Source organism: Piliocolobus tephrosceles, chromosome 11 (genome assembly GCF_002776525.5).
Source record: "Piliocolobus tephrosceles isolate RC106 chromosome 11, ASM277652v3, whole genome shotgun sequence".
NCBI lineage: Eukaryota > Metazoa > Chordata > Mammalia > Primates > Cercopithecidae > Piliocolobus > Piliocolobus tephrosceles.
In genome coordinates this window covers 111,020,387-111,043,336 of record NC_045444.1, presented here as the reverse complement: position 1 = coordinate 111,043,336, position 22,950 = coordinate 111,020,387, and the positions used below count along the sequence as shown (strand labels likewise).

The window sequence follows — 22,950 nt, the reverse complement described above, 5'->3', positions numbered from 1 at the left end:
TTTAAGTAATATGAAATATAATGTAAAAATTTGGCTTTTCAAGTAATACATAAATCACAAACTTGATTCAGACAAATTAGAGAATGCTTCATTTGTTTGTACATCATTCATTAAATGAAGTTAAGGAATGAAAGCATTTGTCCAGTTCAGGAAGATTATATGATTAAGGCTAGAAAAAGTGGTATGCCTTTTCGTTATATTATACATTGGGAGACTTCAGAGGTAATTTTTTGTTATTTTCATTCCAGAGTACATGGATGCTCTTAAGTAGTTTTGTTAGGTTTATATAAAAGTTACTAGACAATTTGTAGTTTTAAATAGTGCAACTTTTTAAGAAAGTACTTCTTGTTAGCCCATTGTAAGGTCAACAAAATGTAAAGGTATTACTAGTAAGAACAAATCACTGAGTTAGCACATGAATTACAATTAGTTATTAGTCTATCCGTGTTTTGTGAAAACTATTCAACCACAGTCTGTTAAAGCAATAAATTTATTTTAGTAACTTTTCTAGTTATAACAATGATGTATATTCCTGGTAGAAAAATTGATAATTACCTAAATGTATAAATAGGGAAATAAAAAAAATCACCTGTAATCCTAGCCCTTGGAAACAACATTAACATTTTCATGTGTTTTTGGAATTTTGATTTCATACTCTTGGCTGAACACACAGTAAAATTAAGATAATCATTGTATATGGTGCTGTTAAAAAATTTCTTACTGTAATTTTTGAAAACATAGTTTTTCATAACTATCATACTTTACTTCAGTTTGCTTAGCTGTTTCCCTATTGCCAAATATTTCGGTTGATTCCAGGGAGTCCATATTTTTTCTATTAAAGAAGATTGCAACTGTGACTATTTAGACACATAAATATTTGAGCCCATCTCTGATTATGGAATTAGTGAGCTGAACATAACTGAAATATATTACCTAATTGACCTCCATAAAGGTAATAATAATAGCTAACACTTTCTAAATGCTTATCATGTACTCTGCATGTCTAAACTTACTCATTTGAGCAACTCTATAGAATACTACTATTATCTGTTCTACAGATGAGGCTTTGCAAGGCTAAATAATTTGCTTAAGATATTCTTCCAAGTGGCAGAACTAGGATTCTGACCCAAGCAATCTGGCTCTGAAGTGGGCACTCTTAAGAATTAATTGTATTTCCCAAGGTTGTATCAATTTAACTTCTGTGTAGCAGTGTCTTACTCAACATAATGTATGTTTAATTTTATAGGTGAAAAAAATAGTACTTTAATGCTTTAATTTGCATTTCTTTGACTACTTAGGAGAACAAAACTGTGAATAGTCTAGAGAATTTTCATGTACTTTTGCACTGGAGTATTCAACATATGAATATAGGGATGTGACTAAAAAGTAAAGAGACTGAAAGCATCGTAGTTAAGAGTGTGGGCTTGAATACCAGCTCCATGTCTTTCTAGCTGCATCACCTTTTTTTTTTTTTTTTTTTTTTTTGAGACAGTCTCGCTCTGTCACCCAGGCTGGAGTGCAGTGGTGTGATCTTGGCTCACTGCAGCCTCCGCCTCCCAGGTTCACGCCATTCTCCTGCCTCAGCCTCCTGAGTAATTGGGACTACAGGTACCTGCCACCACACCCGGCTAATTTTTTATATTTTTAGTAGAGACAGGGTTTCACCGTATTAGCCAGGATGGTCTTGATCTCCTGACCTCGTGATCTGTCTGCCTCTGCCTCCCACAGTGCTGGGATTACAGGCGTGAGCCACCGCTCCAGCCTCTAGCTGCATAACCTTTAACAAGTTACTTCTTGTAGTGTCAGTTTTCCCCTGTGTAAAATGAGACTGCTAATAAGACCCACCTTACAGGTTTGTTGTGTGGTAAATAAAGCTTTAAAATAGAACTTAGCAAATAGTTAACTATTGTTATACCAATATTTAGCCATGATTAGGCCAATATTAAAAATTGGATGTTATTTTTGCAAGCAGTTACATTGAATGCCATACACTTATTTGAGCGGTCCTGTCATATTATTGTACAACTTCTAGAACTTAAGTTTTGAAAAGCCTACAGAGCCAGTTTTGTGAATCGTGCCAAGAAAGCATTCTCAAAGGATATGGGTTTAGTACCACTGGGACACTTAAAGAATCCTGTTGGCTCTTGAGGGGTGGCTTCAAAAACAGAAGTTCCTATATGATTCACACATAATCCTTGGAATAAGTGTGTAACCTCTCGTAACTTTATTGAAGGAGTAAACACTCATTTGGTTTGCATGTTCTGTAATATGTACGTTAAATGTTCATCTAAAAACATATCTAGTTTTTCTTTTTTCCTTCCTTTCCTCCCTTACTCCTCCTTCTCCTCCCCCTCCCCCTCCTTTTTTCCCCCACTCCTGAACTAGGTTGTGGTCCCTGTCCAAATCTTACACTAGACACCCTTTTGTACCCACACAGCATTTAGCAGAGTATGGGTGGTTAGTGAATGATTGATTAAATGAGAAACTAGTCCTCTAAGCCAAACCATAGTAATTGATAAATTCAGTAAGTCAGTGCAAATAGTGCTCTGAAATGTTTGAAATTTTTTAGCTCTAAGTGAAGCCTTAAGATGTAGTAGTGTGTCATTAAAGATCTTGTGGCACTTTCTGTATGTAGCAGGATAGTCAGCCTAGTCTCCTGGAAAAATGAGTTGCAATTGTCAGTGACCCTGAATTGGGAGTCAGAAGGCTTGGTCTGTGGTCCAGTCTTTCTGTTTACTAGCTGTGCTCTACATTTCACTTCCTACACCATGACTCCCCTTCACATCTCATCCCTTTCTGTCACACTGTTAAATTGTACACTCTGGTCCCCTATTTCTCTTGCAGATTAATTTCCCTGTATCTTCAGCCTATTCCTAAAATTCTCTTGATTTCTTTCCACCTGAAACGTGGCTTTGCCCTGAGGATGCAGGTTTATCTTTTTGAATTGAGGCTTTTATTTTTCTTATAGTCCTTGAATCATTGGGCCCAGATGTGGTTTATTGCCATGTTCATCATCTTTTTTGGCTTGAGAATTACTCTGCTGCTCTCTCCCTATGACCATCTGACTTCCTGAACTCATGCTTCCTCAGTCATTGAGGAGTTTAACACCTTCCTCACAGATACTATGTTAATACATTCCTCACAGATATGTCTGGCCTCTATCTTAATTTTGTTCATTGCCTGTGGAAGTCATTTGTTTATTCAATTTAAAATACATTTATTGTGTGTTGCTGCTATGGGTCAGGTACTGGATCTGCAGTGGCAATCAGACAGGCTTGTATTGCAGGGATCTTCAGGCTGTCTTAGAGCTTGTCATCCTACTGCTTTAAAAATCTTCCATCTCCAATATTACATTCTATCCTAGCTCTTCTGTTTGTTAGATGTAGGACTTTGAGCAAATCACTTAGTGTCTTGTCTGTTTCTCTCTTTTGTAAAAAGGAAAAAATGATGATACCTACCTCATAAAATTGTTTTAAAGATAGAGTTAATACATATAAAGCTCTTTAGAATAGTGCTTGGCACATACTAAGCATTATAAATAAATTCAAGCTGTTATTATTTAATTATTCTATCTTGTTACTTGGTTCCTTGTCACATTAATGTGCCCTTTGATCTCAGGAAGACCCTTTCATTCTCCCAAACCATGGTGCTTTCACTTCCACCTGTGTTACCAGTTGCCCCTTTCTTACTACCTCCCCAGAACAAGGCCAGAAATAGCAGCAGAAAGTATCTTGGATCTTTCTACCTGTTTGCCCCCACTGAACTTATTTTCTAGCTGCTCCTGGAGAAAATTACAAGACAGTGGTCTCTAATTTAGCTGGACTCTCTTTGCCTCTGAGCAGTTTGTTTTGTGTCTCCGGTCAACTTCCTCTCCCCTTTCTTGCCTGAGCTATTCCAAACTTTAATCATTGTCCTTAAGCTCTCTATTGAGAATTCTCCTACTGCTCTTCAAGAAACCTAACTACTACATCACTGTGAAAAAGAATGTAATTAGGTGAAAGTTCAAAGTTCTTTCAGCATTCTTCCCTTTCAATTATATTATTTAATCTGCATCTTTATTCATTCTCAACTCCTTCCCTCTGGTCTCAGTGAAGATGTCTTTTCCCTGTCTTCTGCATTATAGTAACTACCTCCTTTCACAGCCAAGATTCTTGAGAGAGGAGTCTGTGTTTCCTTTTTTAGAGCATAATTTTCTTGAGGCCTCAGTCTTTTTTATGACTTTGATCAGTACGGCAGTATGCACCCAGCATATAGTACACAATGTTGAATAAAGGAACTAACAGACTCTTTAAGTTTGTTTCCTCCTCTTTAAGATGAGAACTACAGTAGTCTTTCACAAATTGTGAGGATTAAATGAAATCGTATCAGAAAATGCTTTCTACTAGTGATATCACCAAGACATTTAAAAGAATTTCCCAATGATAAAATCAAAATTTTCAACTATAATTCTGTTTCGTGTAGGGCAGTTATTTTCAAACGTTTACAGGGAGCCTGGAGGGTGTCTAGGACCAGGAGGCCTAGGAAGTGTTAAGTAGAAAGCTTCCAGATCTCCCTCTGTGGTTCTTAAGAGCAGCTCCTGTGTTACCATTTGTATGTGGGGTTCTGTACAAGATTTCATTTTAAGAAATTCTGTTTACCATTGCTTTAAAATCACTAGTTATTAATGAATCTTTTTTAAAGATGAGGAGAATACTATTTGCTCAACTTGATTACGGTCAATAGGAAATTGAGAACTGATCCTATAGTTGCCTTAACTCCTAATCCAAGTCTGCTGCTACTAGACAGTATTCTGTTTTTTTAAATTCGGTTTTAAAATTGGAAGTGTTAACTAAGCAAAACTTCCTAATTTGACCTCCATTTAGTACTTGTAATCATTGAGAAAGGAATGGACCCAGATTTACTCTTTAAATGAGAAACGTTACTGCTGAGCAGATGAATAAAACGACTTCAAAGGGGAATTTTTACCTACTTTAAGAAAATACAAGATTTCTTAGCAATACTTTTTTTATAAAAGCAAGCCATCACTGCTAAGAGGAATTCTTTGACATATGTGTTTGTAAGTCATTCTTACCTAGAACAGCTCTTAACTGAGAAACTCTTAGCCTCTTCTGTTTGCCCTGTCCACTCCAAAGTAATGGTGAAAAATTCCTTTTTCTTTTTCATCTCCAATTCCTTTCCATTTCCGCTAGAGGTTGCCTTATAAGATTGGTAACAACTTGTTGGATGTCTGACTTGTGGTAGGCTGTTTTAGATACTTTGAACTAATTATCTGAAATCCCCAAAACAATTTTAAGTATGATGTTGTTACTCTTGTTTTAAATCTATTTGGGTCTCAGGGAGGACTAGTAAAATATTTATGATATTACATATACAGCTAGAGAAGGGCAGAGTTGGGATTCAAATTCCAGGTATGTCTGACTGAAAAGTTCATGTTGTTTTCATTATACAGAAAATTAATTCTAAGGTTACCTTTTTAATTATTAGCCAGGGGCAGATCTGGGGACCCTGAAGCTTATACAGTGCACTACTCTCTTTACAAAAAGAATCTCTCTCTTTACAAAAAGAATCTAACTTTAGGTTCCAGGCGTTGGAAGGAGACTTCGTAAGCTTCCTTTGTAAGCTTAAGTAATGGCTTTAAGTAAATGGACCATTTATAAAAGGAAAAACCTTGGAAATGTGCATTGTTCAGTAACATTTGAATATATAACTTGTTTAAGGGGACTGTAGTGTGTATTGACTTGAATAAAGCAGTCAAAAGCATAACCTGTAAGAAAGGCTTGTTATTACTAGTTGACCTATTTATGAGTTAACACTTTGCTACTCTAAATTGTAAGGCTGACTACACACATTAAAAAAAATTGGTTAATAGAAATCTAAGTGTATACTTAGCAAAAAGTGATTCCTTGAAGTTAATAATGTTGAAAATACTTCAATTTTTAATTTTTTGTCGCTTAAGAGTATACTAAAGTGATAGATTAAACAGTAAAATGTATTGGAAATACAAGGATTAAATTCCCTAGTAATAATTTACTACTTTTGGTGTATGCAAATGAGACATGAAAGCAATATGCTTTTTTGATTAATGCTCTCACTAGCCAAATAATAATTTGCGTGCTCTTATTTACGTTAGTATTTTAATTTTTAAGCACTGAAAGTGACTCCTGTAATCTTTTTGTGGTGCTATAACAAAATCCTGCAGACTGAGTAATTTATAAAGAACAGAAATGTATTTTCTCACACTTGTGGAGGGTGGGAAGTTCAAGATCAAGGTGCTGCAGGTTCTGCTGTCTCATGAGGGCTGCTGTCTGCTTCCAACGTCTTGATGCAGTTTCCTCTCAGAATCCTTTGGTGGGGAGGAATCCTGTATCTGCACATGGCAGAGGTAGAAAGGCAAAAAAGTAAACTCTGTCAGCCTCTTTTATAAGGCCACCTAATCCCATTCACAAGGGTTCTAGCGTTATGAGTTAATCACCTCCTGAAGACCCTACCTTTTTTTTTTTTTTCTGACTCTAACCCAGGCTGGATTGCAGTGGTTTGATCTTGGCTCACTGTAGCCACGCCCTCCAGGGCTTAATGGATTCTTTCACCTCAGCCTTCTGGGTAGCTGGGACAACAGGTGCAGGTCAGCAGCTATTTTTTTTCTTTTCTTTTTGTAGAGACAGGGTTTCACTATGTTGCCCAGGCTAGTCTGGAACTACTGGGCTCAAACGATTCCATGCACTTTGGCTTCCAAAAGTGCTAGGATTACAGGCGTGAGCTATTGCACCTGAATTACCATACCTTTTAATACTGCTAAATTGACGATTAAATTTCAACATGAATTTTGGAGGAGACACAGACATTCAAACCATGGCAGAGACTTTTGAGAGAATCTGTTCTTTCTTGCACAGATGAGGAACAGAGGTCTAGAGAAAGTGGTTTACCAAGGGATACACTCCTGATTTGAATTTATGGAAGAACCATGACCAGAAGCTTGATTTCTGGTTAAAAGCTCTTTCGCTTTAGCAGACTGAAACAAACATGTAGCCGTAGTAACTCAGTGTTAACACTGGCCTATTTAATTATACAATGGTTTCTCAGTATTGAGCACTCTGATGATTTGAGTTGACATGGTACTCTGGAGGGACACTCAGCTTAGGACCCTTGAACTCCTTCATTGCGCAGTGTGATCTCGGATAACCTCCTTAGCCTCAGTTTCTTCATTGTAAAAGGAGGAGGTTTTACCTTGGGGTTACCTTAGGCTCATTCTAGCTCCAAAAATTTCAGTAAAAGACAATTGTGTTTATACATAAATCTAGGCACCAACTACTAGTGTTTTCCTGTGGCCTTTGAAATATTTTGTGTGATGTTGCAAGAATTACCTACTTTTTTAGTCTTAGATTTTTCTTTAAACTACGAATGGTATATTTCAGTGATGATGGTTAAGTTCCAATGTGAAGCAGTGGGAAAGTTAGCTGTGTTCTTGTGTGCATTTTTTTGGTGAGTTGACAGTTGCAGGAAAGTTTTAAACAGACTTATAGCAGATTTTTGTAACAATTTTATGTCATAGATCTTTTGCTGTCATATCTTATTCGATTACAGTTAGAGTCATTCAAAGACGGTAAACTATGGCAGTTCAGTATTTTGTATGTTTTTTTCCTTTCCCTTTGGGTTATGTGTAATTGATTTAGGTACAGTCAATTTGTCATTGTCTTACAGTTTATAGAGTTTTTATACATTATCATAAAAGAATGTGTAAAGAGTAATTTTATATACGTGACCCATGTATAAATAGTAGTGTTAAATAGTATAAATAGTAGTGTTTTGGATTTCATAGTATATTGGGAAATACAACAAATTTTATAGTGTTGATTTTAGATATAATCACTCATTTTCTTAATACAGAGGGTCTGTAAGTGTGATGTCTGAATTCTAGTTATGATGACTACTGTGTTTTTTGGATAAAATGTGTTTAAGGGAGTCCTGTAACATCTCTTTTTTTATGGGTAAAAATAGCACCAATCGTAGAACAGTGACAAGCTTTTTGCCTCAACGAGAGTACTTACATTATTGTATCTTACTTGTTGTGATCATCATCACATTTTGAAATGTTATACATACTTTTTTTTCCCATATATGTGAAAGTCATTCACAGATATAGTTGAAAGAGTTGTTAGTACTTTTAGCTCAATTGCTCTGTGACTTAAATGCACTTAAACAGGCTAATCTGGAAGCTTGACCTTGTGTCTTTGAAAAAATTGTTTCAAATTTCCCAGATTCTCAAATTGAGTTTTGGATAGCCTACATATGTTGAGGACTGAAATGCAAATCATAATTGAACCTTCTGTTGAGGATTTAACTTTCTCATTATGAATGTTACTGTTCTGTAATTTAATGATATTAGAGCCCAACTGAATTTTGATCAGGTTGTGATTTCATGGAATTGTCCCATGCTGCTGTGCTTTTCTAATTGATAATCTTTTTTTTTCTTTTTCCTTGACATCAGCTCTTTTTTTGGCAGCACTCCTCCACTCCCATCTGTTCTCCACTGTAACCAGAGAAACCAGTTAACCAAACATCAGTTTACATTCAGTTTTAAGTCACTAATCAAGGCTATATGTCTCTTCTGCATGGGCAAGGAAGAAACAAATAAACATATTTATTGAGCAAGTGCTGTGTGCCAGATGCTTTCGCAGACTTTCTTAATTACCCCACAGTTCACCGTCTCACATTTCTCTGGCCAGGAGCAAATGAGGAAAGTGAGCTTTGAAAGGTTAATTTGTTCAAAGTCTGTTTGAATGTGTCCCGCTGGTCTGTTTTCTCAAAGCTTGGATCTTTGGCTGTGTTTTTGATGGTTGATGTTGCTTAAGGAATAACTGATGGATAAATGGTATTATTGCAGATGTCATAAGTAATTGTATACTGGTTGGTCATCAAATAAGACTCCTTATCGTTAACTGCAAATGGACTGTATTCAGATCATATTTTTTGAATATTATCTATACACTGTGCTGTGCATTGTAAGGGATACACTAACATAAAGGAAGAGAGACCTTATCTACTCTGAGGTGCTTATAGTTTGGAGGGAGCTTCCTTATCTGATTTAAAAAATACTGCCATTCCTCAGATACTTGTACCAAAGCTTTTTTTTTTTTTTTTTTTTTTTTTTGAGGCTGGAGCTTGAAATTAAGATCAAGTATTTTCGCTGTTTATTTTTTTTCTAGCTGTGTCATTCTGAATTGCCTGGAATTTCAAATTTTCACCCTTTCCCCCACCCACCCTGTTCTAAATTTTTTCTTGTAGAAAATTATTCACAGAGGACTAAAGACTTCTTGTCCTTTGTATGTAGTAGATGTTAAGAATTCACTTCTTTTCATTTTAGTTTTAATTTGTCTCATGATGTAGTTTTCTCTCTTAGTAATCACAGAACCTTCAAGATGTGTAAGTATATAATTGACATGCTTTCAAATTCAGGCATTTCGAAGGTTACAAATCAGAAGTAACGTAAATGAACAGATTTTGCTTTAAAGAAAACAAAGACCGTTACAGACTTATTTTTGTTATTGATACTTTACTGATGAGGAAATTGTAATCCTGGATTGGAGGGAGGTAAGGAGGCAAAGATCGCTTTTAAAAATTAAATTCTTGACTTGGTTTTTAAAAGTCTCACTAAACTATATGCATTTAAGAATCCTTAATTATATCTTTCCTTTAAAAAAGCTTTTGTTTCTTTTCCTGCTGAATGAATTTACTTTGCTTGCTGATCATTTTGTAACTTGGCCTTCTTGGGGAAGGGTCCTGTGTACATCTAATAATTAGGTAGCAAATATTATATGTTTGTATATGTAGATGATAAATGTGTGTGCAGTTTATTGTTTTGCTGAAGCATTGGTTGCTAGATCCCTTAGTGTATTTGCAGTTATTGCAACTTAATCAGTTTTATCAATGGGATTAAAGCCCTGCTAAAATAATTTAGAATGTTACTTTAAAAGAATGTTACTACTCTTTAAAAAACACATTAATACATAAAGTTAGAGCCTTTAAATTTTATTGTTCCTGGAATGAAGTATAGCCTAAAGTTTTTATTGTTAACATACTGATGAGGTGAGAGTTGAACATTTAGTCATTTAAAAAAATTTTCAGTAGCAGTTAGTGTTGCTTCTGGTCAGGGATGGGCAAGTGGAAAGATTAAAGTTCATTAGTAACAACATTATTTTGCCAAGGCTGTTGACGTGTATTTGATGCCAAGACCCCATCATGTGTATGTATTAATCTGCACTTGAAGTCCATTCCATTTGATATGTAGTTTTTGGACTTGTTTGTTTTAGGGAAAGATTGTAGCTTATTGATCCGCTTCTGAAGGGCCTATTTCGCCTGCCATTTTTTTCCCAGTTAATATTTATTAGTAAAATTAATGATTAAGCAGCCTTCTGAGTGAGGCCTTTAGTTAGGTGAATGGGAAAAATCTGAAAATATTGCTTGATGTAAAATTTGAAAGTATGTTACTTGTACACTACTTCTGTTAGAAAAATACTTGATTATTTAAAAATTAGATTAATTGCTGAGGGTAAACACAATCAACCATTTTCCCGTATCATTGTGACTTATAAGTAAAATGTTTGTGTTGTCAAAATTACATTGGTATAACATGAGTAAAGTGTATTTATTCAACAGACATTTGTTTACAACCTTCAATGTGGCATTGAAGAAAAATGCATAATCACTTAAGCTCATAGTCCACTGGAAGAAGATGCATAAACAGATAATTCAGCTATATAGGAGTGTAGTGGTGGTTACAAACTGTTACTAGTAGTTACAGACTATCACCACATTCCCATATAAACAAAAATACACTACAGTTTATTTAGTGTATAGTTAGGTAAATATAGTTTACACTATAAAATATCATGGAAGATACTGAGAAGGAGTTGTTAACTTTGCTTGAGGAGTTCAGCGAAGGATTCCTGGCGGTTATGACACCTGAGCTGTGTTCAGAAGATATGTAAAGAATCAGATAAAGAAAAGGCAAAGCAAAGGAGGACCAAAAGCAGGGGGGAAAAAAAGATATGGGAACTGAAATAAGTGGGGAGGGGCTGTGACAGTGATGGAAATATAGTGAGAAACAGCAAGTTGTATAAGAATTCCCATTGGTTTAATGTTGTTAGGAAATACATGTCAGACAGGTGTGGAAAAGTGAGCCTAAACTAGATCTATGCCTACTATGCTACCATAGAAGGGTTTTGAATAGGGTCATGGTATGCCTGTGTTTATTTTGATTGTGATTTTGAAGGAGGTAGATTCCATGATGTTGGAGTTCATAGTGTTTGGAAGGCTTTTGCAATGAAGTGTGAAAGTTTTTGTTTTTTTTTTTTTTTTTTTGAGACGGAGTCTCACTCTGTTGCCCAGGAGTCTCACTCTGTTGCCCAGGCTGGAGTGCGGTGGCGCGATCTCTGCTCACTGCAAGCTCCACCTCTCCGGTTCACACCATTGTCCTACCTCAGCCTCCCAAGTAGCGAGGACTACAAGGTGCCCATCACCACACCCAGCTAATTTTTCTTTGTATTTTTTAGTGGAGATGGGATTTCACCGTGTTTGCCAGGATGGTCTTGAACTCCTGACCTCATGATCCGCCCACCTCTGCCTCCCAAGGTGCTGGGATTACAGGCGTGAGCTACCGCGCCCGGCCCAGGTGAAAATTTTAAGACAGTAGTAAAGTTGACCCTTGAAAAACGTGGGTTTGAACTTCATGGATTCACTTAACTGCATGGGTTTTTTTCCAATGAATATATTGGAAAACTTTATGGAGATTTGAAAATACTCACAGATGAAATGTGTAGCCTCAAAATAACAACAAAAAACTGTTACGAATGCATACAATGTATGTAGATGCTAGTCTGTGTATCATTTACGACCGTAAAATATACACAAATCTATTACAAAAAGCTAAAATTTATTAAAACTTAGGCACACACTTACAGATTGTACATGGTGCCATTTGCAGTCAAGAGAAATGTAAACAAGTGTAAAGATGCAGTATTAAACTGTAACTGCATAAAATTAACTGTAGTACATATTGTACTGCTGTAATACATTTTATAGCCACCTCTTACTGCTAACAGGGTAAGCTCAAATGTTGCAAGTATGCACTTAAAATGCCTAGTGGCTCACACCTGTAATTGGAGCACCTAGGGAGGCCGAGGCAGAAGGATTGCTTGAGCCTAGGAGTTCTATTTATTTATTTATTTGTTTTTGAGACAGAGTCTCGCTCTGTCGCCCAGGCTGGAGTGCAGTGGTGCGATCTCGGCTCACTGCAACCTCCGCCTCCTGGGTTCACGCCATTCTTCTGCCTCCGCCTCCCGAGTAGCTGGGACTGCAGGCGCCCATCCTCACACCCGCCTAATTTTTTTGTATTTTTAGTAGAGACAGGGTTTCACTGTGTTGGCCAGGATGGTCTCGATCTCCTGACCTCGTGATCTGCCCACCTCGTCCTCCCAAAGTGCTGGGATTACAGGTGTGAGTCACCATGCCCAGCCCAAGCCTAGGAGTTTTAAGACCACCCTGGGCAATAAAGCAAGACCCCCAGCTCTACCAAAGAAATTTTAAAAATTAGCCACGCGTGGTGGCACACACTGGTAGTCCCAGCTGCTCAGGAGGCTGAGGCGGAAGGATCCCTTGAACCTGGGAGTTTGAGGCTGCAGTGAGCTATGATTGCACTACTGCACTCCAGCCTTGGTGATGAGAGGAAGACCCTGTCTAAAACAGAAAAACATCTTGTGACTAATCATGTTTGTTGAGCAGTTTCTCTTTGTAGTGCAGTAAAGAGTTTTCTTTTGCAGTTTTCACATATTTTTCATTATGTTTAGTGGAATATTGTAAACCTGGAATAACCCGATGGAACCCATTCGACGTGCCCCTAGTGAACCTGAAAGTGCTCCTACAAAGCAGAGAAAAGTCATGACATTACAAGAAATTGTTGGATTGCTTGATGTGCACTAGATTAAGTTCTGCAGTTGTGGTTACCTGCCATTTCTAGGTAAATGAAGCCAGGACCATTGTTATAAGGAAGTTTGTAAAGCTGTCACTACACCTATGCCAGCTGGTGCAAAAACCTTGTGCTTTTTGCAAAATACTTTTTTTTTTTTTTGAGACAGAGTCTCACTCTGTCGCCTGGGCTGGAGTGCAGTGGCGTGATCTCAGCTCACTGCAAGCTCCGCCTTCCGGATTCACTCCATTCTCCTGCCTCAGTCTCCGGAGTAGCTGGGACTACAGGTGCCCGCCACCACACCCAGCTAATTTTTTTGTATTTCTAGTAGAGACAGGGTTTCACTGTGTTAGCCAGGATGGTCTCAAGCTCCTGACTTCGTGATCTGCCCGCCTCAGCCTCCCAAAGTGCTGGGATTACAGGCGTGAACCACCGCGCCTGGCCTGCAAAATACTGTTTTATCTCATATTGAATATGCAGCTTGTATGTGGGTGCAGGATTGCTGTAAGGAAAGTATATCTAGTGATTCTAATATGAATTGAGGAAAATGAAGTCATTACATGACAAAGTCAAAGGAAGGTGAAGGATCTAAAGCTGGAGGATGTAATGCCAGCAAAGGATGGTTTGATAATTTTAGAAAGAAGTTTGGCTTAAAAAATATCAAGGGAACAGGAGAAGCAGCTTCTGCCGATGAAGAGGCAGCAGACAAGTTCCCAGACACCATCAAGAAAATCATTGAAGAGAAAAGTTATCTGCCTAAACAGGTTTTTGATGTAGACAAAAGGGCCCTATTCTGGAAAAAAGTGCCACAAAGGACATTGACTAGTAAGGAAGAGAAGCACATACTAGGGTGTACAAGGCAGGAAAGGATAAGCTAACTCTACTATTTTGTGCAAGTGCAGTCGGGTTTATGATCAGGGCTGACTTTATCAATAAATCTACTAACCTCTGAGCTGTGAAGAGAAAAGATAAATACTAGCTGCCAGTCTTTTGGTTGTATAAGAAGGCCTGGACTTCTTTTTCTGGATTGGTTCCATCGGTGCTTTGTTCTTGACGTCAGGAAGTACCTTGTCAGTAAGGGACTGCCTTTTAAGTATTTTTTCTATTGGACAATGCACCTAGCCACGCAGAACCTCATGAGTTCTTCATCACTGAAGGTATTGTATCCTTGACCTTAAATAAAGTGTTTTAAATTCAGCCTGTAGATGGGGAAGCTGGGGGGGTTAATACGTACCTTTAAGGCTCATTAAACACAGTAGTAGTAATCTATGGAAAAGATTGTCATTGCTATGGAAGAGAACCTCAATAGAGGGAACGTGATGAAAGTCTGGAAGGGTTACACCATTGAAGATGCCATCATTGTTAAAAAGCCATGAAAGCCATCTAGCCCGAAATGATACATTCTTGCTAGAGAAAACTGTGTCCAGATGTTGTACATGACTTCGCAAGATTTATGACAGAGCCAGTCAGAATCCTGAAAGACAGTGTGGCTGTAGTAAAGTGGGGAGTGGAGGGTTTCAGGATATGGATCTTGAAAAAATTCAAGAGCTAATGGACATCACACCAGAAGAATCAACAGAAGATGTCTTGATGGAGATGAGTGCTTCTGAAACAGTGACAGATGATGAGGAAAATGTAGAAGAAGCAGTGCCAAAAACCAAATTGACATTAGAGAATCTGACAGGAGGTTTCTGATACTCAAGAATGCTTTGACTTTTATGACATGAACCCTTCTATGATGGTGGGCACTGAAATTTAAAAAGTGGCACAAGGATTGGGACCAGATAGAAACATTTTTAGAGGAATGAAAAAGCAGAAAAGTTAGACAAATTACAATGTGTTTTTGTAAAGTTACAGAGCATGGCTGCCTCTCCTGCCTCCCCTTCTACCTCTACTCCTCTATCTCTTGTGCCTCTGCCACCCTTAAGACAGCAAGACCAACTACTTCTCTTCCTCCTACACCTCAGCTTACTGAATGTGAAGACCAGAAGGATGGGGACCTTTATGGCAATCCACTTCCACTTATTGAATACCAAATACATTTTCTTTTTCTTAAAATGTTCTTAATTTTCTCTCTGTTACAATGTTATTAATATTTTTTTCTTTTTCTTTATTCTTAGAATACAGTGTGTAATATATGTAACATACAAAACAGGTGTTAATAGACTGTTTATATTATTGGTAAAGCTTTGGGTCGACAGTAGACTATTAGTAATTGGGGGACTTAAAAGTTACACACAGTATTTTGACTGCACAGGAGTTCAGTTTTTCCTAACCCCCACATGGTTCAGTGGTCAGCTGTATTCGGGATGAAAAAATGGGAACATATTTGAGAAATATCTTGGGCTTAATGTCAGTAGTACTTGATGATTGAATAAGAAGGAGATGAGAGATAAGAAAAAATAGAAGACTTCTGCTTCTAGCTTGTATAATTAGGTAGTTTGTATTGCCACAACTGAATTAGAGATTACAGGAAGAAGGTTTGGGCAGGTTTGAATGGTGAGTTCACCAGGGATTTTTGATGTGTTGAGTTTGATCTGTGTCTGGAGCATTTGGTTGGAGATGTATAGCAGGTGGTTGAAACGAGAGTTTTAGACGTTAGGGGGAAGATCTGGGCAGGCAGTATAGATTTGGGAGTCATTAATGTAAATGCCAGTACAGAAGTCCCCCCCCCCCATCCACAGGGAATCTGTTTATTGCAAGATCCCCAGTGGATACCTGAAACCATATAGCCCTGAGCCCTGTATGTACTGTTTTTCCCTATGACATTTAATTTACAATTTAGAAATAATAAGAGATTAGAAACAACAATAATAAAGTAGAACAATTATAACTATATTGTAAAAAACAACATGAATGCCGTCTCTCAAAATATCTTGTACTGTACTTAACCCTTGTGATGGTATGAGATGATACACTGCCTGTGTGATGAGATGAAGTAAGGTGAATGATTGTGGCCATACTTTTGTAGTTTTGAGTTGTGACAGCAAAACTAGTGCAAATTATTTTTCCTTCTCCACAGTTTCATGGATAGAAGATGTGTTCTTTTTTTTTTCCCCGGAGACAGAGTCTTGCTCTGTTGCCCAGGCTGGAGTACAGTGCCACAATGTCAGCTCAGTTCAACCTCCACCTCCTGTGTTCAAGTGATTCTTGTGCCCTGGCGTCCCAGGTAGCTGGGATTACAGGTGTGTGCCACCAAACCCATCTGATTTTTGCATTTTTAGTAGAGATGGGAGTTTCATCGTGTTGGCCAGGCTGGTCTTAAACTTTTGTGGCCTCAAGTGAACCATCCGCCTGGGCCTCCCATAGTGCTGGGATTACAGGCGTGAGCCACCATCCTGGCCAGAAGATTTGTTCTTAACATAGATCTTAGCAATCTCAGCTTACCTTTTTTTTTTCCTTATTAAGTAGAGAACTTTCACCTTTTCACTTAGAGGAAGCACTTTATTGCTTCTCTTTGGCATTTCTGAATTGTCAGCATCACTACTCTTGTGGTTTGGGGACAGTATTAAGTAAGATAAACATTGCCTGTACATAAGCATTGTGATTTTGATCTGATAAACCAGATAGCCGTTAAGTTACCAAGTTTTTAACGGGTGTGTAACATAGTGTAGAAATGCTGGACAAAGATATAATTCAGGATTCACATCCTGAGTGGGATGGCACGAGATTTCATGATACTACATAAAACGGCATGCAATTTAAAGTTTATGAATTGATATTTCTGGAATTTTTCATTTAATATTTTCAGGCAGTGGTTGATTGCAAGTAACTTAAACCAAGGAAGGTGAAACGGTAGATAAGAGGACTATTGTAGTTTATCTTCTTTAAGAAACGGACAAACTTGGGAAATCTGATAAAAATTAGGGACCTACTCTCCAGAAAAGTGAACTCACAGTATACTTGGAAAGTTTTGTTTGTTGTTTTAGGAACCTCTGGAATCCCTTGCAGTCAATCTGGAGTCTCTTAAGTTTTAGAACCCTACATGTACGGCTAATAGATGTAACCATGACAACGAATGAAAATACATAGGGACCCAGTAGAGAGTGAAAAGAGCCAAGGACAGAGTTCTGAGGATGAAAGTGATTTAAATGGCTCTGGAAAAGTAGTATATAAGAGATGTAGGGGAATAATGTTTTCTAAAAGAAAGCTACATTATACTGAAGTGCATTTATCATAGTGGTACTTTTAAGGTGCCTTTGTTTTAGTGCATATCTGTATATTTGCTAAGCTTGAAAAAGCTGTATTTCTTTCTGACATTTATTTGATGACTGTTGATGAGAGTTCAAGAGATTCTATCATTGGGCACTTTCCTTAATTGATGTATGAGAGATTATACTGTGCCCTGGCTGCATTAAATCTACTGACATTCTCATTTAATCTTCATGACAGCCCTTTGAGATAGATACTGTTATTGAACCCAGGACTTAATTTTCTCAAGGTCACTTGGCTTGTGAGTAACAAAGCTGTGGCACAAACCTAAGCCTGACAGCAAAACCTATGTTCTCTACCAATATACTGTGTTTACCAAGATAATCAGTGACTCATACTGTGATGTTACTTTACCATATTAGCACAATGGAATGTGACATTAGTCCACTGATACGGACTAGGTTTGGGGATATATAAGCTCTAATCCCAGCTCTGTGATTTTAGGTAAGTCATTTAATCTCTCTGGGTCTATTTTTGTTGTCTTTTTTTTTTTTTTTTTTTCTGTTTTTGAGACAAAGCCTTGCTCTGTTGCCCAGGCTAGAGTGGGCTGGCACGATCTCAGCTTACTTCAGCCTCCACCTCCCGGGTTTAACCAGTTTTCCTGCCTCTAACTGGGATTACAGGCATGCACCACGACATCCGGCTGTTTGTATTTTTAGTAGGGATGGTGTTTCACCATGTTGACTATGCTGGTATCGAACTCCCAACCTCAAGTAATCTGTCCACCTTGGCCTCCCAAAGTGCTGGGATTACAGGCGGGAGCCACTGTGCCTGGCTCTTCTTCTCGTTTGTTAGAAAAAATTTTAACCTTAGCTAGCTATCACCAGAAGAACATTTTTTTCCTGTAGCCCCATCTCTTATCTATCAATAAGGCATGAATTAAAAAAACAAAAAAACAAAAAACTGCATACAACCTTGTGTAGTAAAACAACTCTTGATGTATATATGTGAAAATAGTCATGTTATAATAACGTGAGAGTACTTGTACAATGTTTGAGGCCTCTTGGTTTATAGTTTTAAAATTCTTCAGCTTCTATTGGAAAAATTTAGTAATTTACTCTGGATAGAGACCTTTTCATACTTTTTCTGGCTTTCAGGGGATTTTAGGTTATAGAGCCTGAAAAGATCATTTGATGTTTTGCTCAGCTATTAGCAGTGTAGGTATCTTTGAGGCTTATAGTTGACATTAACTTTGTTCTTTTTTGAAATTGTTCTGAGTATTTTGTTTTATCTATTTGTTACTCAATGTCAAGGGATAGTGTCTTAGTTTGCTTTATTAGAACCTCAGCATATGCAGTCAACAAACTAAAACCACATTGCACATACGTAGCTATGGTATTTGAGGCCATCATTATTACATGGCTTTGAATCTTGTGTTTGTGAATAGCCACATCTGTGCATGTTAATATGGATGACATCCTGTCTGTCAGGATATCTGATTAAAAATAGGTAGCAGTATAGGTGTAGGGGTAAATTCTTTTACAGTCATTTGACATAAGTCTGTGACAGACTTAGGTCTTGCATAGGATTTCGGTAAAAGAAAAGAAATTGTTCTGTTAAAGTTCCTTCTTAAGCTCTCCAGAAAAGATTAGAATAACAAGACTCAGTTTGAGTCATTTGCTTAAGGATCCTCTAGATTGAGAGTTGAGCTGGTATTTTACTGCCAGGGTGACTAAAATAACTATTTTGCCTACTCCTTCCTCTTTTCACATTCATACACATCAGGCATGACTTGGAGAGTATTCCACTAACTCAGTAATTTTTATCCAGTTCAGATCAGAAGTATGTGTGAAGCTGATCAATGTTGCCTAGGTTGTAAATGGAGAACTTGGAGATTTTATGTGGCATTTACAGAGGGGTCGTTAGTCAGATATTAGCAGAAAATCATTCACCAAGTATGAACACTTGTTATGTGCCAGATACTGTTTTAGAGGCTGAGGAATTTGGCAGTGAAAAAAAGATCGCTGCCTTCATGAAGCTGACATTTGGTTGTAGAGAGGGAGACTAGGAAAATAATGAAGAATATGGGTTGGAGTTGGGGATCAGTAGTGAGGTGAGGCTGTTACTGTAAAGAAGGTGGGCATTTAAAACTTCACTGTAAGATGACAGTTGAGTAGAGGTTTGAGCCTTGCAGGAATCGAGGGAAGAACATTTCAGACAGAAAGAATAGCAAATACAAAGACACTGAAATGAGCTTGTTTGATATGTGCCAGGGAGTGCATGGAGCAGAGTGAGCAAAGGGGAAAAATGGATGAAGTTGAGAGATTATCAGATTGAATAAAGCTTATAGAACATTGTAAGGACTTTGACTTTAACTCCAAAGGAAATGAGAAATCATTTGAGGATTTTTTGAGCAAATGAATGACATTTGATTTATGCTTATAGAAGGTCACCCTGGTTTGCCTGATGATAGCAGGCCAAGAGTGGAGATGAGACCAGTTGGAGGTGATGGTGGTTTGACCAGGATAGTAGCAGTGGAAGTGGTGAGAAAGAGTTGAATTCTGGGGATACATTTTGAGGTTAGAGACAACAGAATTTTCTGTTGGATTAGTAGTGGGATCAGAGAGTAGTTGATGATGATCACAAGCTTTTTGGCCGGAGCAGCTGGAAGGATACAGTAGACGTTTGTTCAGTTGGAAAACACTTCAGGGGAAACCAACTGAGGGAAAAGATTAGGAGTTCTGTTTCAGACTTGGGAAGTTTGAGATGCCTACTAGGCATTCAGATGGAAACGTTGAGTAGGTAGCTGGATATATGACTGGCATGTGACAGAGGGGGCTAAACAGAATGTATCAATTTTGAGATTGATTTAAAACCATGAGAATAGATGACATCAACTCCACCTAGAAACTGAGTGTGGCTAAAAAGAAAAAAACAAAAAAGAAACTGAGTGTGGCTAGATAAGGAATCGAGAACTTGAGCTTTAGGATTGGAGGTTTAGGTGATAATTAAGAGCCAGTAAAACAGACGAACAAATAGGAGACAGAAATAGAAGAAACACAAGAGATTGTAGTGCTTGGAAGGTAAGTGAGGAATTTGTTTCTTTTTTTTCTTCATCTTTTTTGATACAGGGTCTTGCTCTGTCATCCAGGCTGGTGTGTAGTGGCGCAATCTCCACTCACTGCAGCCTCAACCTCCCGGGCTCAAGCAGTCCTCCTGCCTCAGCCCCACTAAGGAGCTGGCACTACAGGTGCACGCCACCATGCCTGACTAATTTTTGTACTTTTAGTAGAGGCGGGGTTTTGCCATATTGCCCAACCTGATCTTGAACCCCTTGTTTCAAGTTCTCCCGCTTCGACTTCCCAAAGTGCTGAGGTTACTGGTGTGAGGCACCTGGCCTTGCCAAATTTGTTTCAAGTATTAGAAGTGATCAGCTCTTTCAAATGCTGCTGGATAGGTCAAGTAAGAGGAGAACTGAGACTTTGACCATTAGATTTTAGCAATATAGAAGTCACTGGTGGCCTTCTCAAGAGCAGTTTCAGTGAAATGGTAGAGATGAAAGCCCTATTGGAGTAGATTCAAGATAAAATGGAAAGATGGAACTTGGAGACAGTGTATGTAGAATCTCCCCTGCTCGTTGCCTGTGGTTCTGCCATAAATGAAAAGAGAGATTAGATGGTGCTGAAGGAATATATGGGTTCGTGCGGATTTGTTTTTGACATAGGAAACTGACCATTTTTTTATCTTTTTTTTTTTTTGAGACGCGATCTTGCTTTGTCACCCAGGCTGGAGTGCAGTGATGTGATCTTGGATCCCTGCAACCTCTGCCTCCGGGCTCAAGTGATTCTCCTACCTCAGCCTCCTAGGTAGCTAGGACTATAGGCATGCACCACCACGCTCAGCTAATACTTAAAAAATTTTTTGTAGAGACAGGGTCTCACTATATTGCCCAGGCTGGTCTCAAACTCCTAAGCTCAAGTGATCCTTCCACCTCAGTCTCCTGGAATACTAGAATTACAGGCATGAGCCAGTCCATGTGGTAAAACTGACAGTTTTCAGTGTGAATGGAGATTGTCTACCAGAGGAAAAATTTTGATGGTGCTGAGATGAGTGATTACTAAAGGGAGACCTTTTCAATACGTGGTTTGGCATAGAACTAAAGATTTACTTGTCAAATTTCATTCTGTGTAATATTGCCTTGAGTTCTTGTTAAAATGTGGAGTCTGTTTCTGTAGGTCTGGAGTAAGGCCTGAAATTCTGCAATTCTTACAAGTTCCTACGTGTTGCTTATGTGTCTGGTCCTTATGCTATACTTCGAGTACAATAACTTGGCACTTTGAGCTCAAGAACCTAGCAGGTTTTATTGGCATAAAATCAGATTGGTTGGTGTGTGAATATGATTGGAGTTTGTATAGTGTCTTATCAGGTTGTTTTTACTTTCTCAGTGGAATAGGAAGCAGTCATAATCATAGAGTGAGGATGGAGGATATGGTATAAAATCATCTAGAAGAGTAGAGTCAGTAGACTGACTTAGTGGAATTGTGAGGTTGCATGAAGGCTGCACTTATAACGTTAGTGGTTATGAATTTAAACTCACATGGACCAAAAATTATGGGCATATGTTATTCTTCATTTTCTTTCAGCTATACGGATATATGTCAGTAGTATGTGGGCTGTTGGGATTTAACTTGGCAAGTATTTTGGTGGGGGAGAGGGAAGGGATAAGTGACTTACAGGTGTATAAATCATTATGATTTTATTTAAAGTGAAGAGTTCTGCTCCAGGTAAGATTGGAGGGAGGTCTTAAAAGATTTGAAATTGCTTCTAACAGATCTAGAAACTATTTTTAAATGTATCCCTTTTTTCCCCCCGTTAAAACAGGTTGTTAATGTTCTTGTGTGTCATACATTTATAATCATATCTATATAATAAAATATTTACTATATATGGACAAATATAGAAAGACTTTCAACCATTGGTTTTTTTTTTTTTTTTTTTTTTTTTTTTTTGTCTCTTCTCTCTCTTGGATATTACAGATGACCATGGATGAAAAATATGTAAACAGCATTTGGGACCTTCTGAAAAATGCAATTCAAGAAATCCAGCGTAAGAATAACAGTGGTCTTAGTTTTGAGGAGCTCTATAGAAATGCATATACAATGGTTTTGCATAAACATGGAGAAAAGCTCTACACTGGACTAAGAGAAGTTGTTACCGAACATCTCATAAATAAGGTATCAAACTTTAAAGGACTATTGCTAATACTATATTGAATGTAGAAAATCCTTTATACCATATTGCACTTTGACTAGAAGTATTCTTTTTAAAGGCACCAGAAGCCTATAGAAATTACTAATTTGTGACTATTATAAGCACTCATGAAAAATTTATAAATCAGCTAAATTGAAAATTTTGATAATTGAGAAATGAAGTTTGTGAGCTATAATAAATGCGTTCTATAAATCATAATGAAGCAAACTCAGTACACAGATGTTTATTAATATGTTAATTACAAGGAATTTTTTCCTTAAAATGATTTAATCAGCCCATTTTTACTTTCTCGTTTTTCTGTATATTTGAACACAATAAAACTACGTTGTTTAAAAGTATTTCTAAGACAGTTCACTAAAATTGACTTTATTTTAACTGAGTTCTGTGGTACATGTGAATTTTTTAAAAAGATAAATTATTGGTGGGCTGTTCACATTATTACAAATGGTTCTCTGATTTCAGAATGATGTATTTTTTTTAGAACAAATGTTTTTATAGAGCGAACTCTTCCATTGCATGTAAAATGTAATTTCATTTAGAAAATAACTTCTGTTACAATGCCTTGC

The 22,950-nt window shown here is 37.6% G+C and overlaps 1 protein-coding gene across 2 annotated transcripts in view; it reads left to right on the top strand.

The window, feature by feature from the left end:
* Positions 1 to 22,950, top strand: part of CUL3 (cullin 3) — a 116,438-nt gene that overhangs the window by 6,421 nt on the left and 87,067 nt on the right. The window contains exon 2 of one of the 2 annotated variants that reach the window (XM_023222377.1): positions 22,150 to 22,347. The exons of the other annotated variant lie outside the window; for it this stretch is intronic. Coding sequence (XP_023078145.1) covers positions 22,150 to 22,347 — 198 coding nt within the window. The remainder of the gene's footprint in view (positions 1 to 22,149; positions 22,348 to 22,950) is intronic. 2 annotated transcript variants of the gene reach the window in all.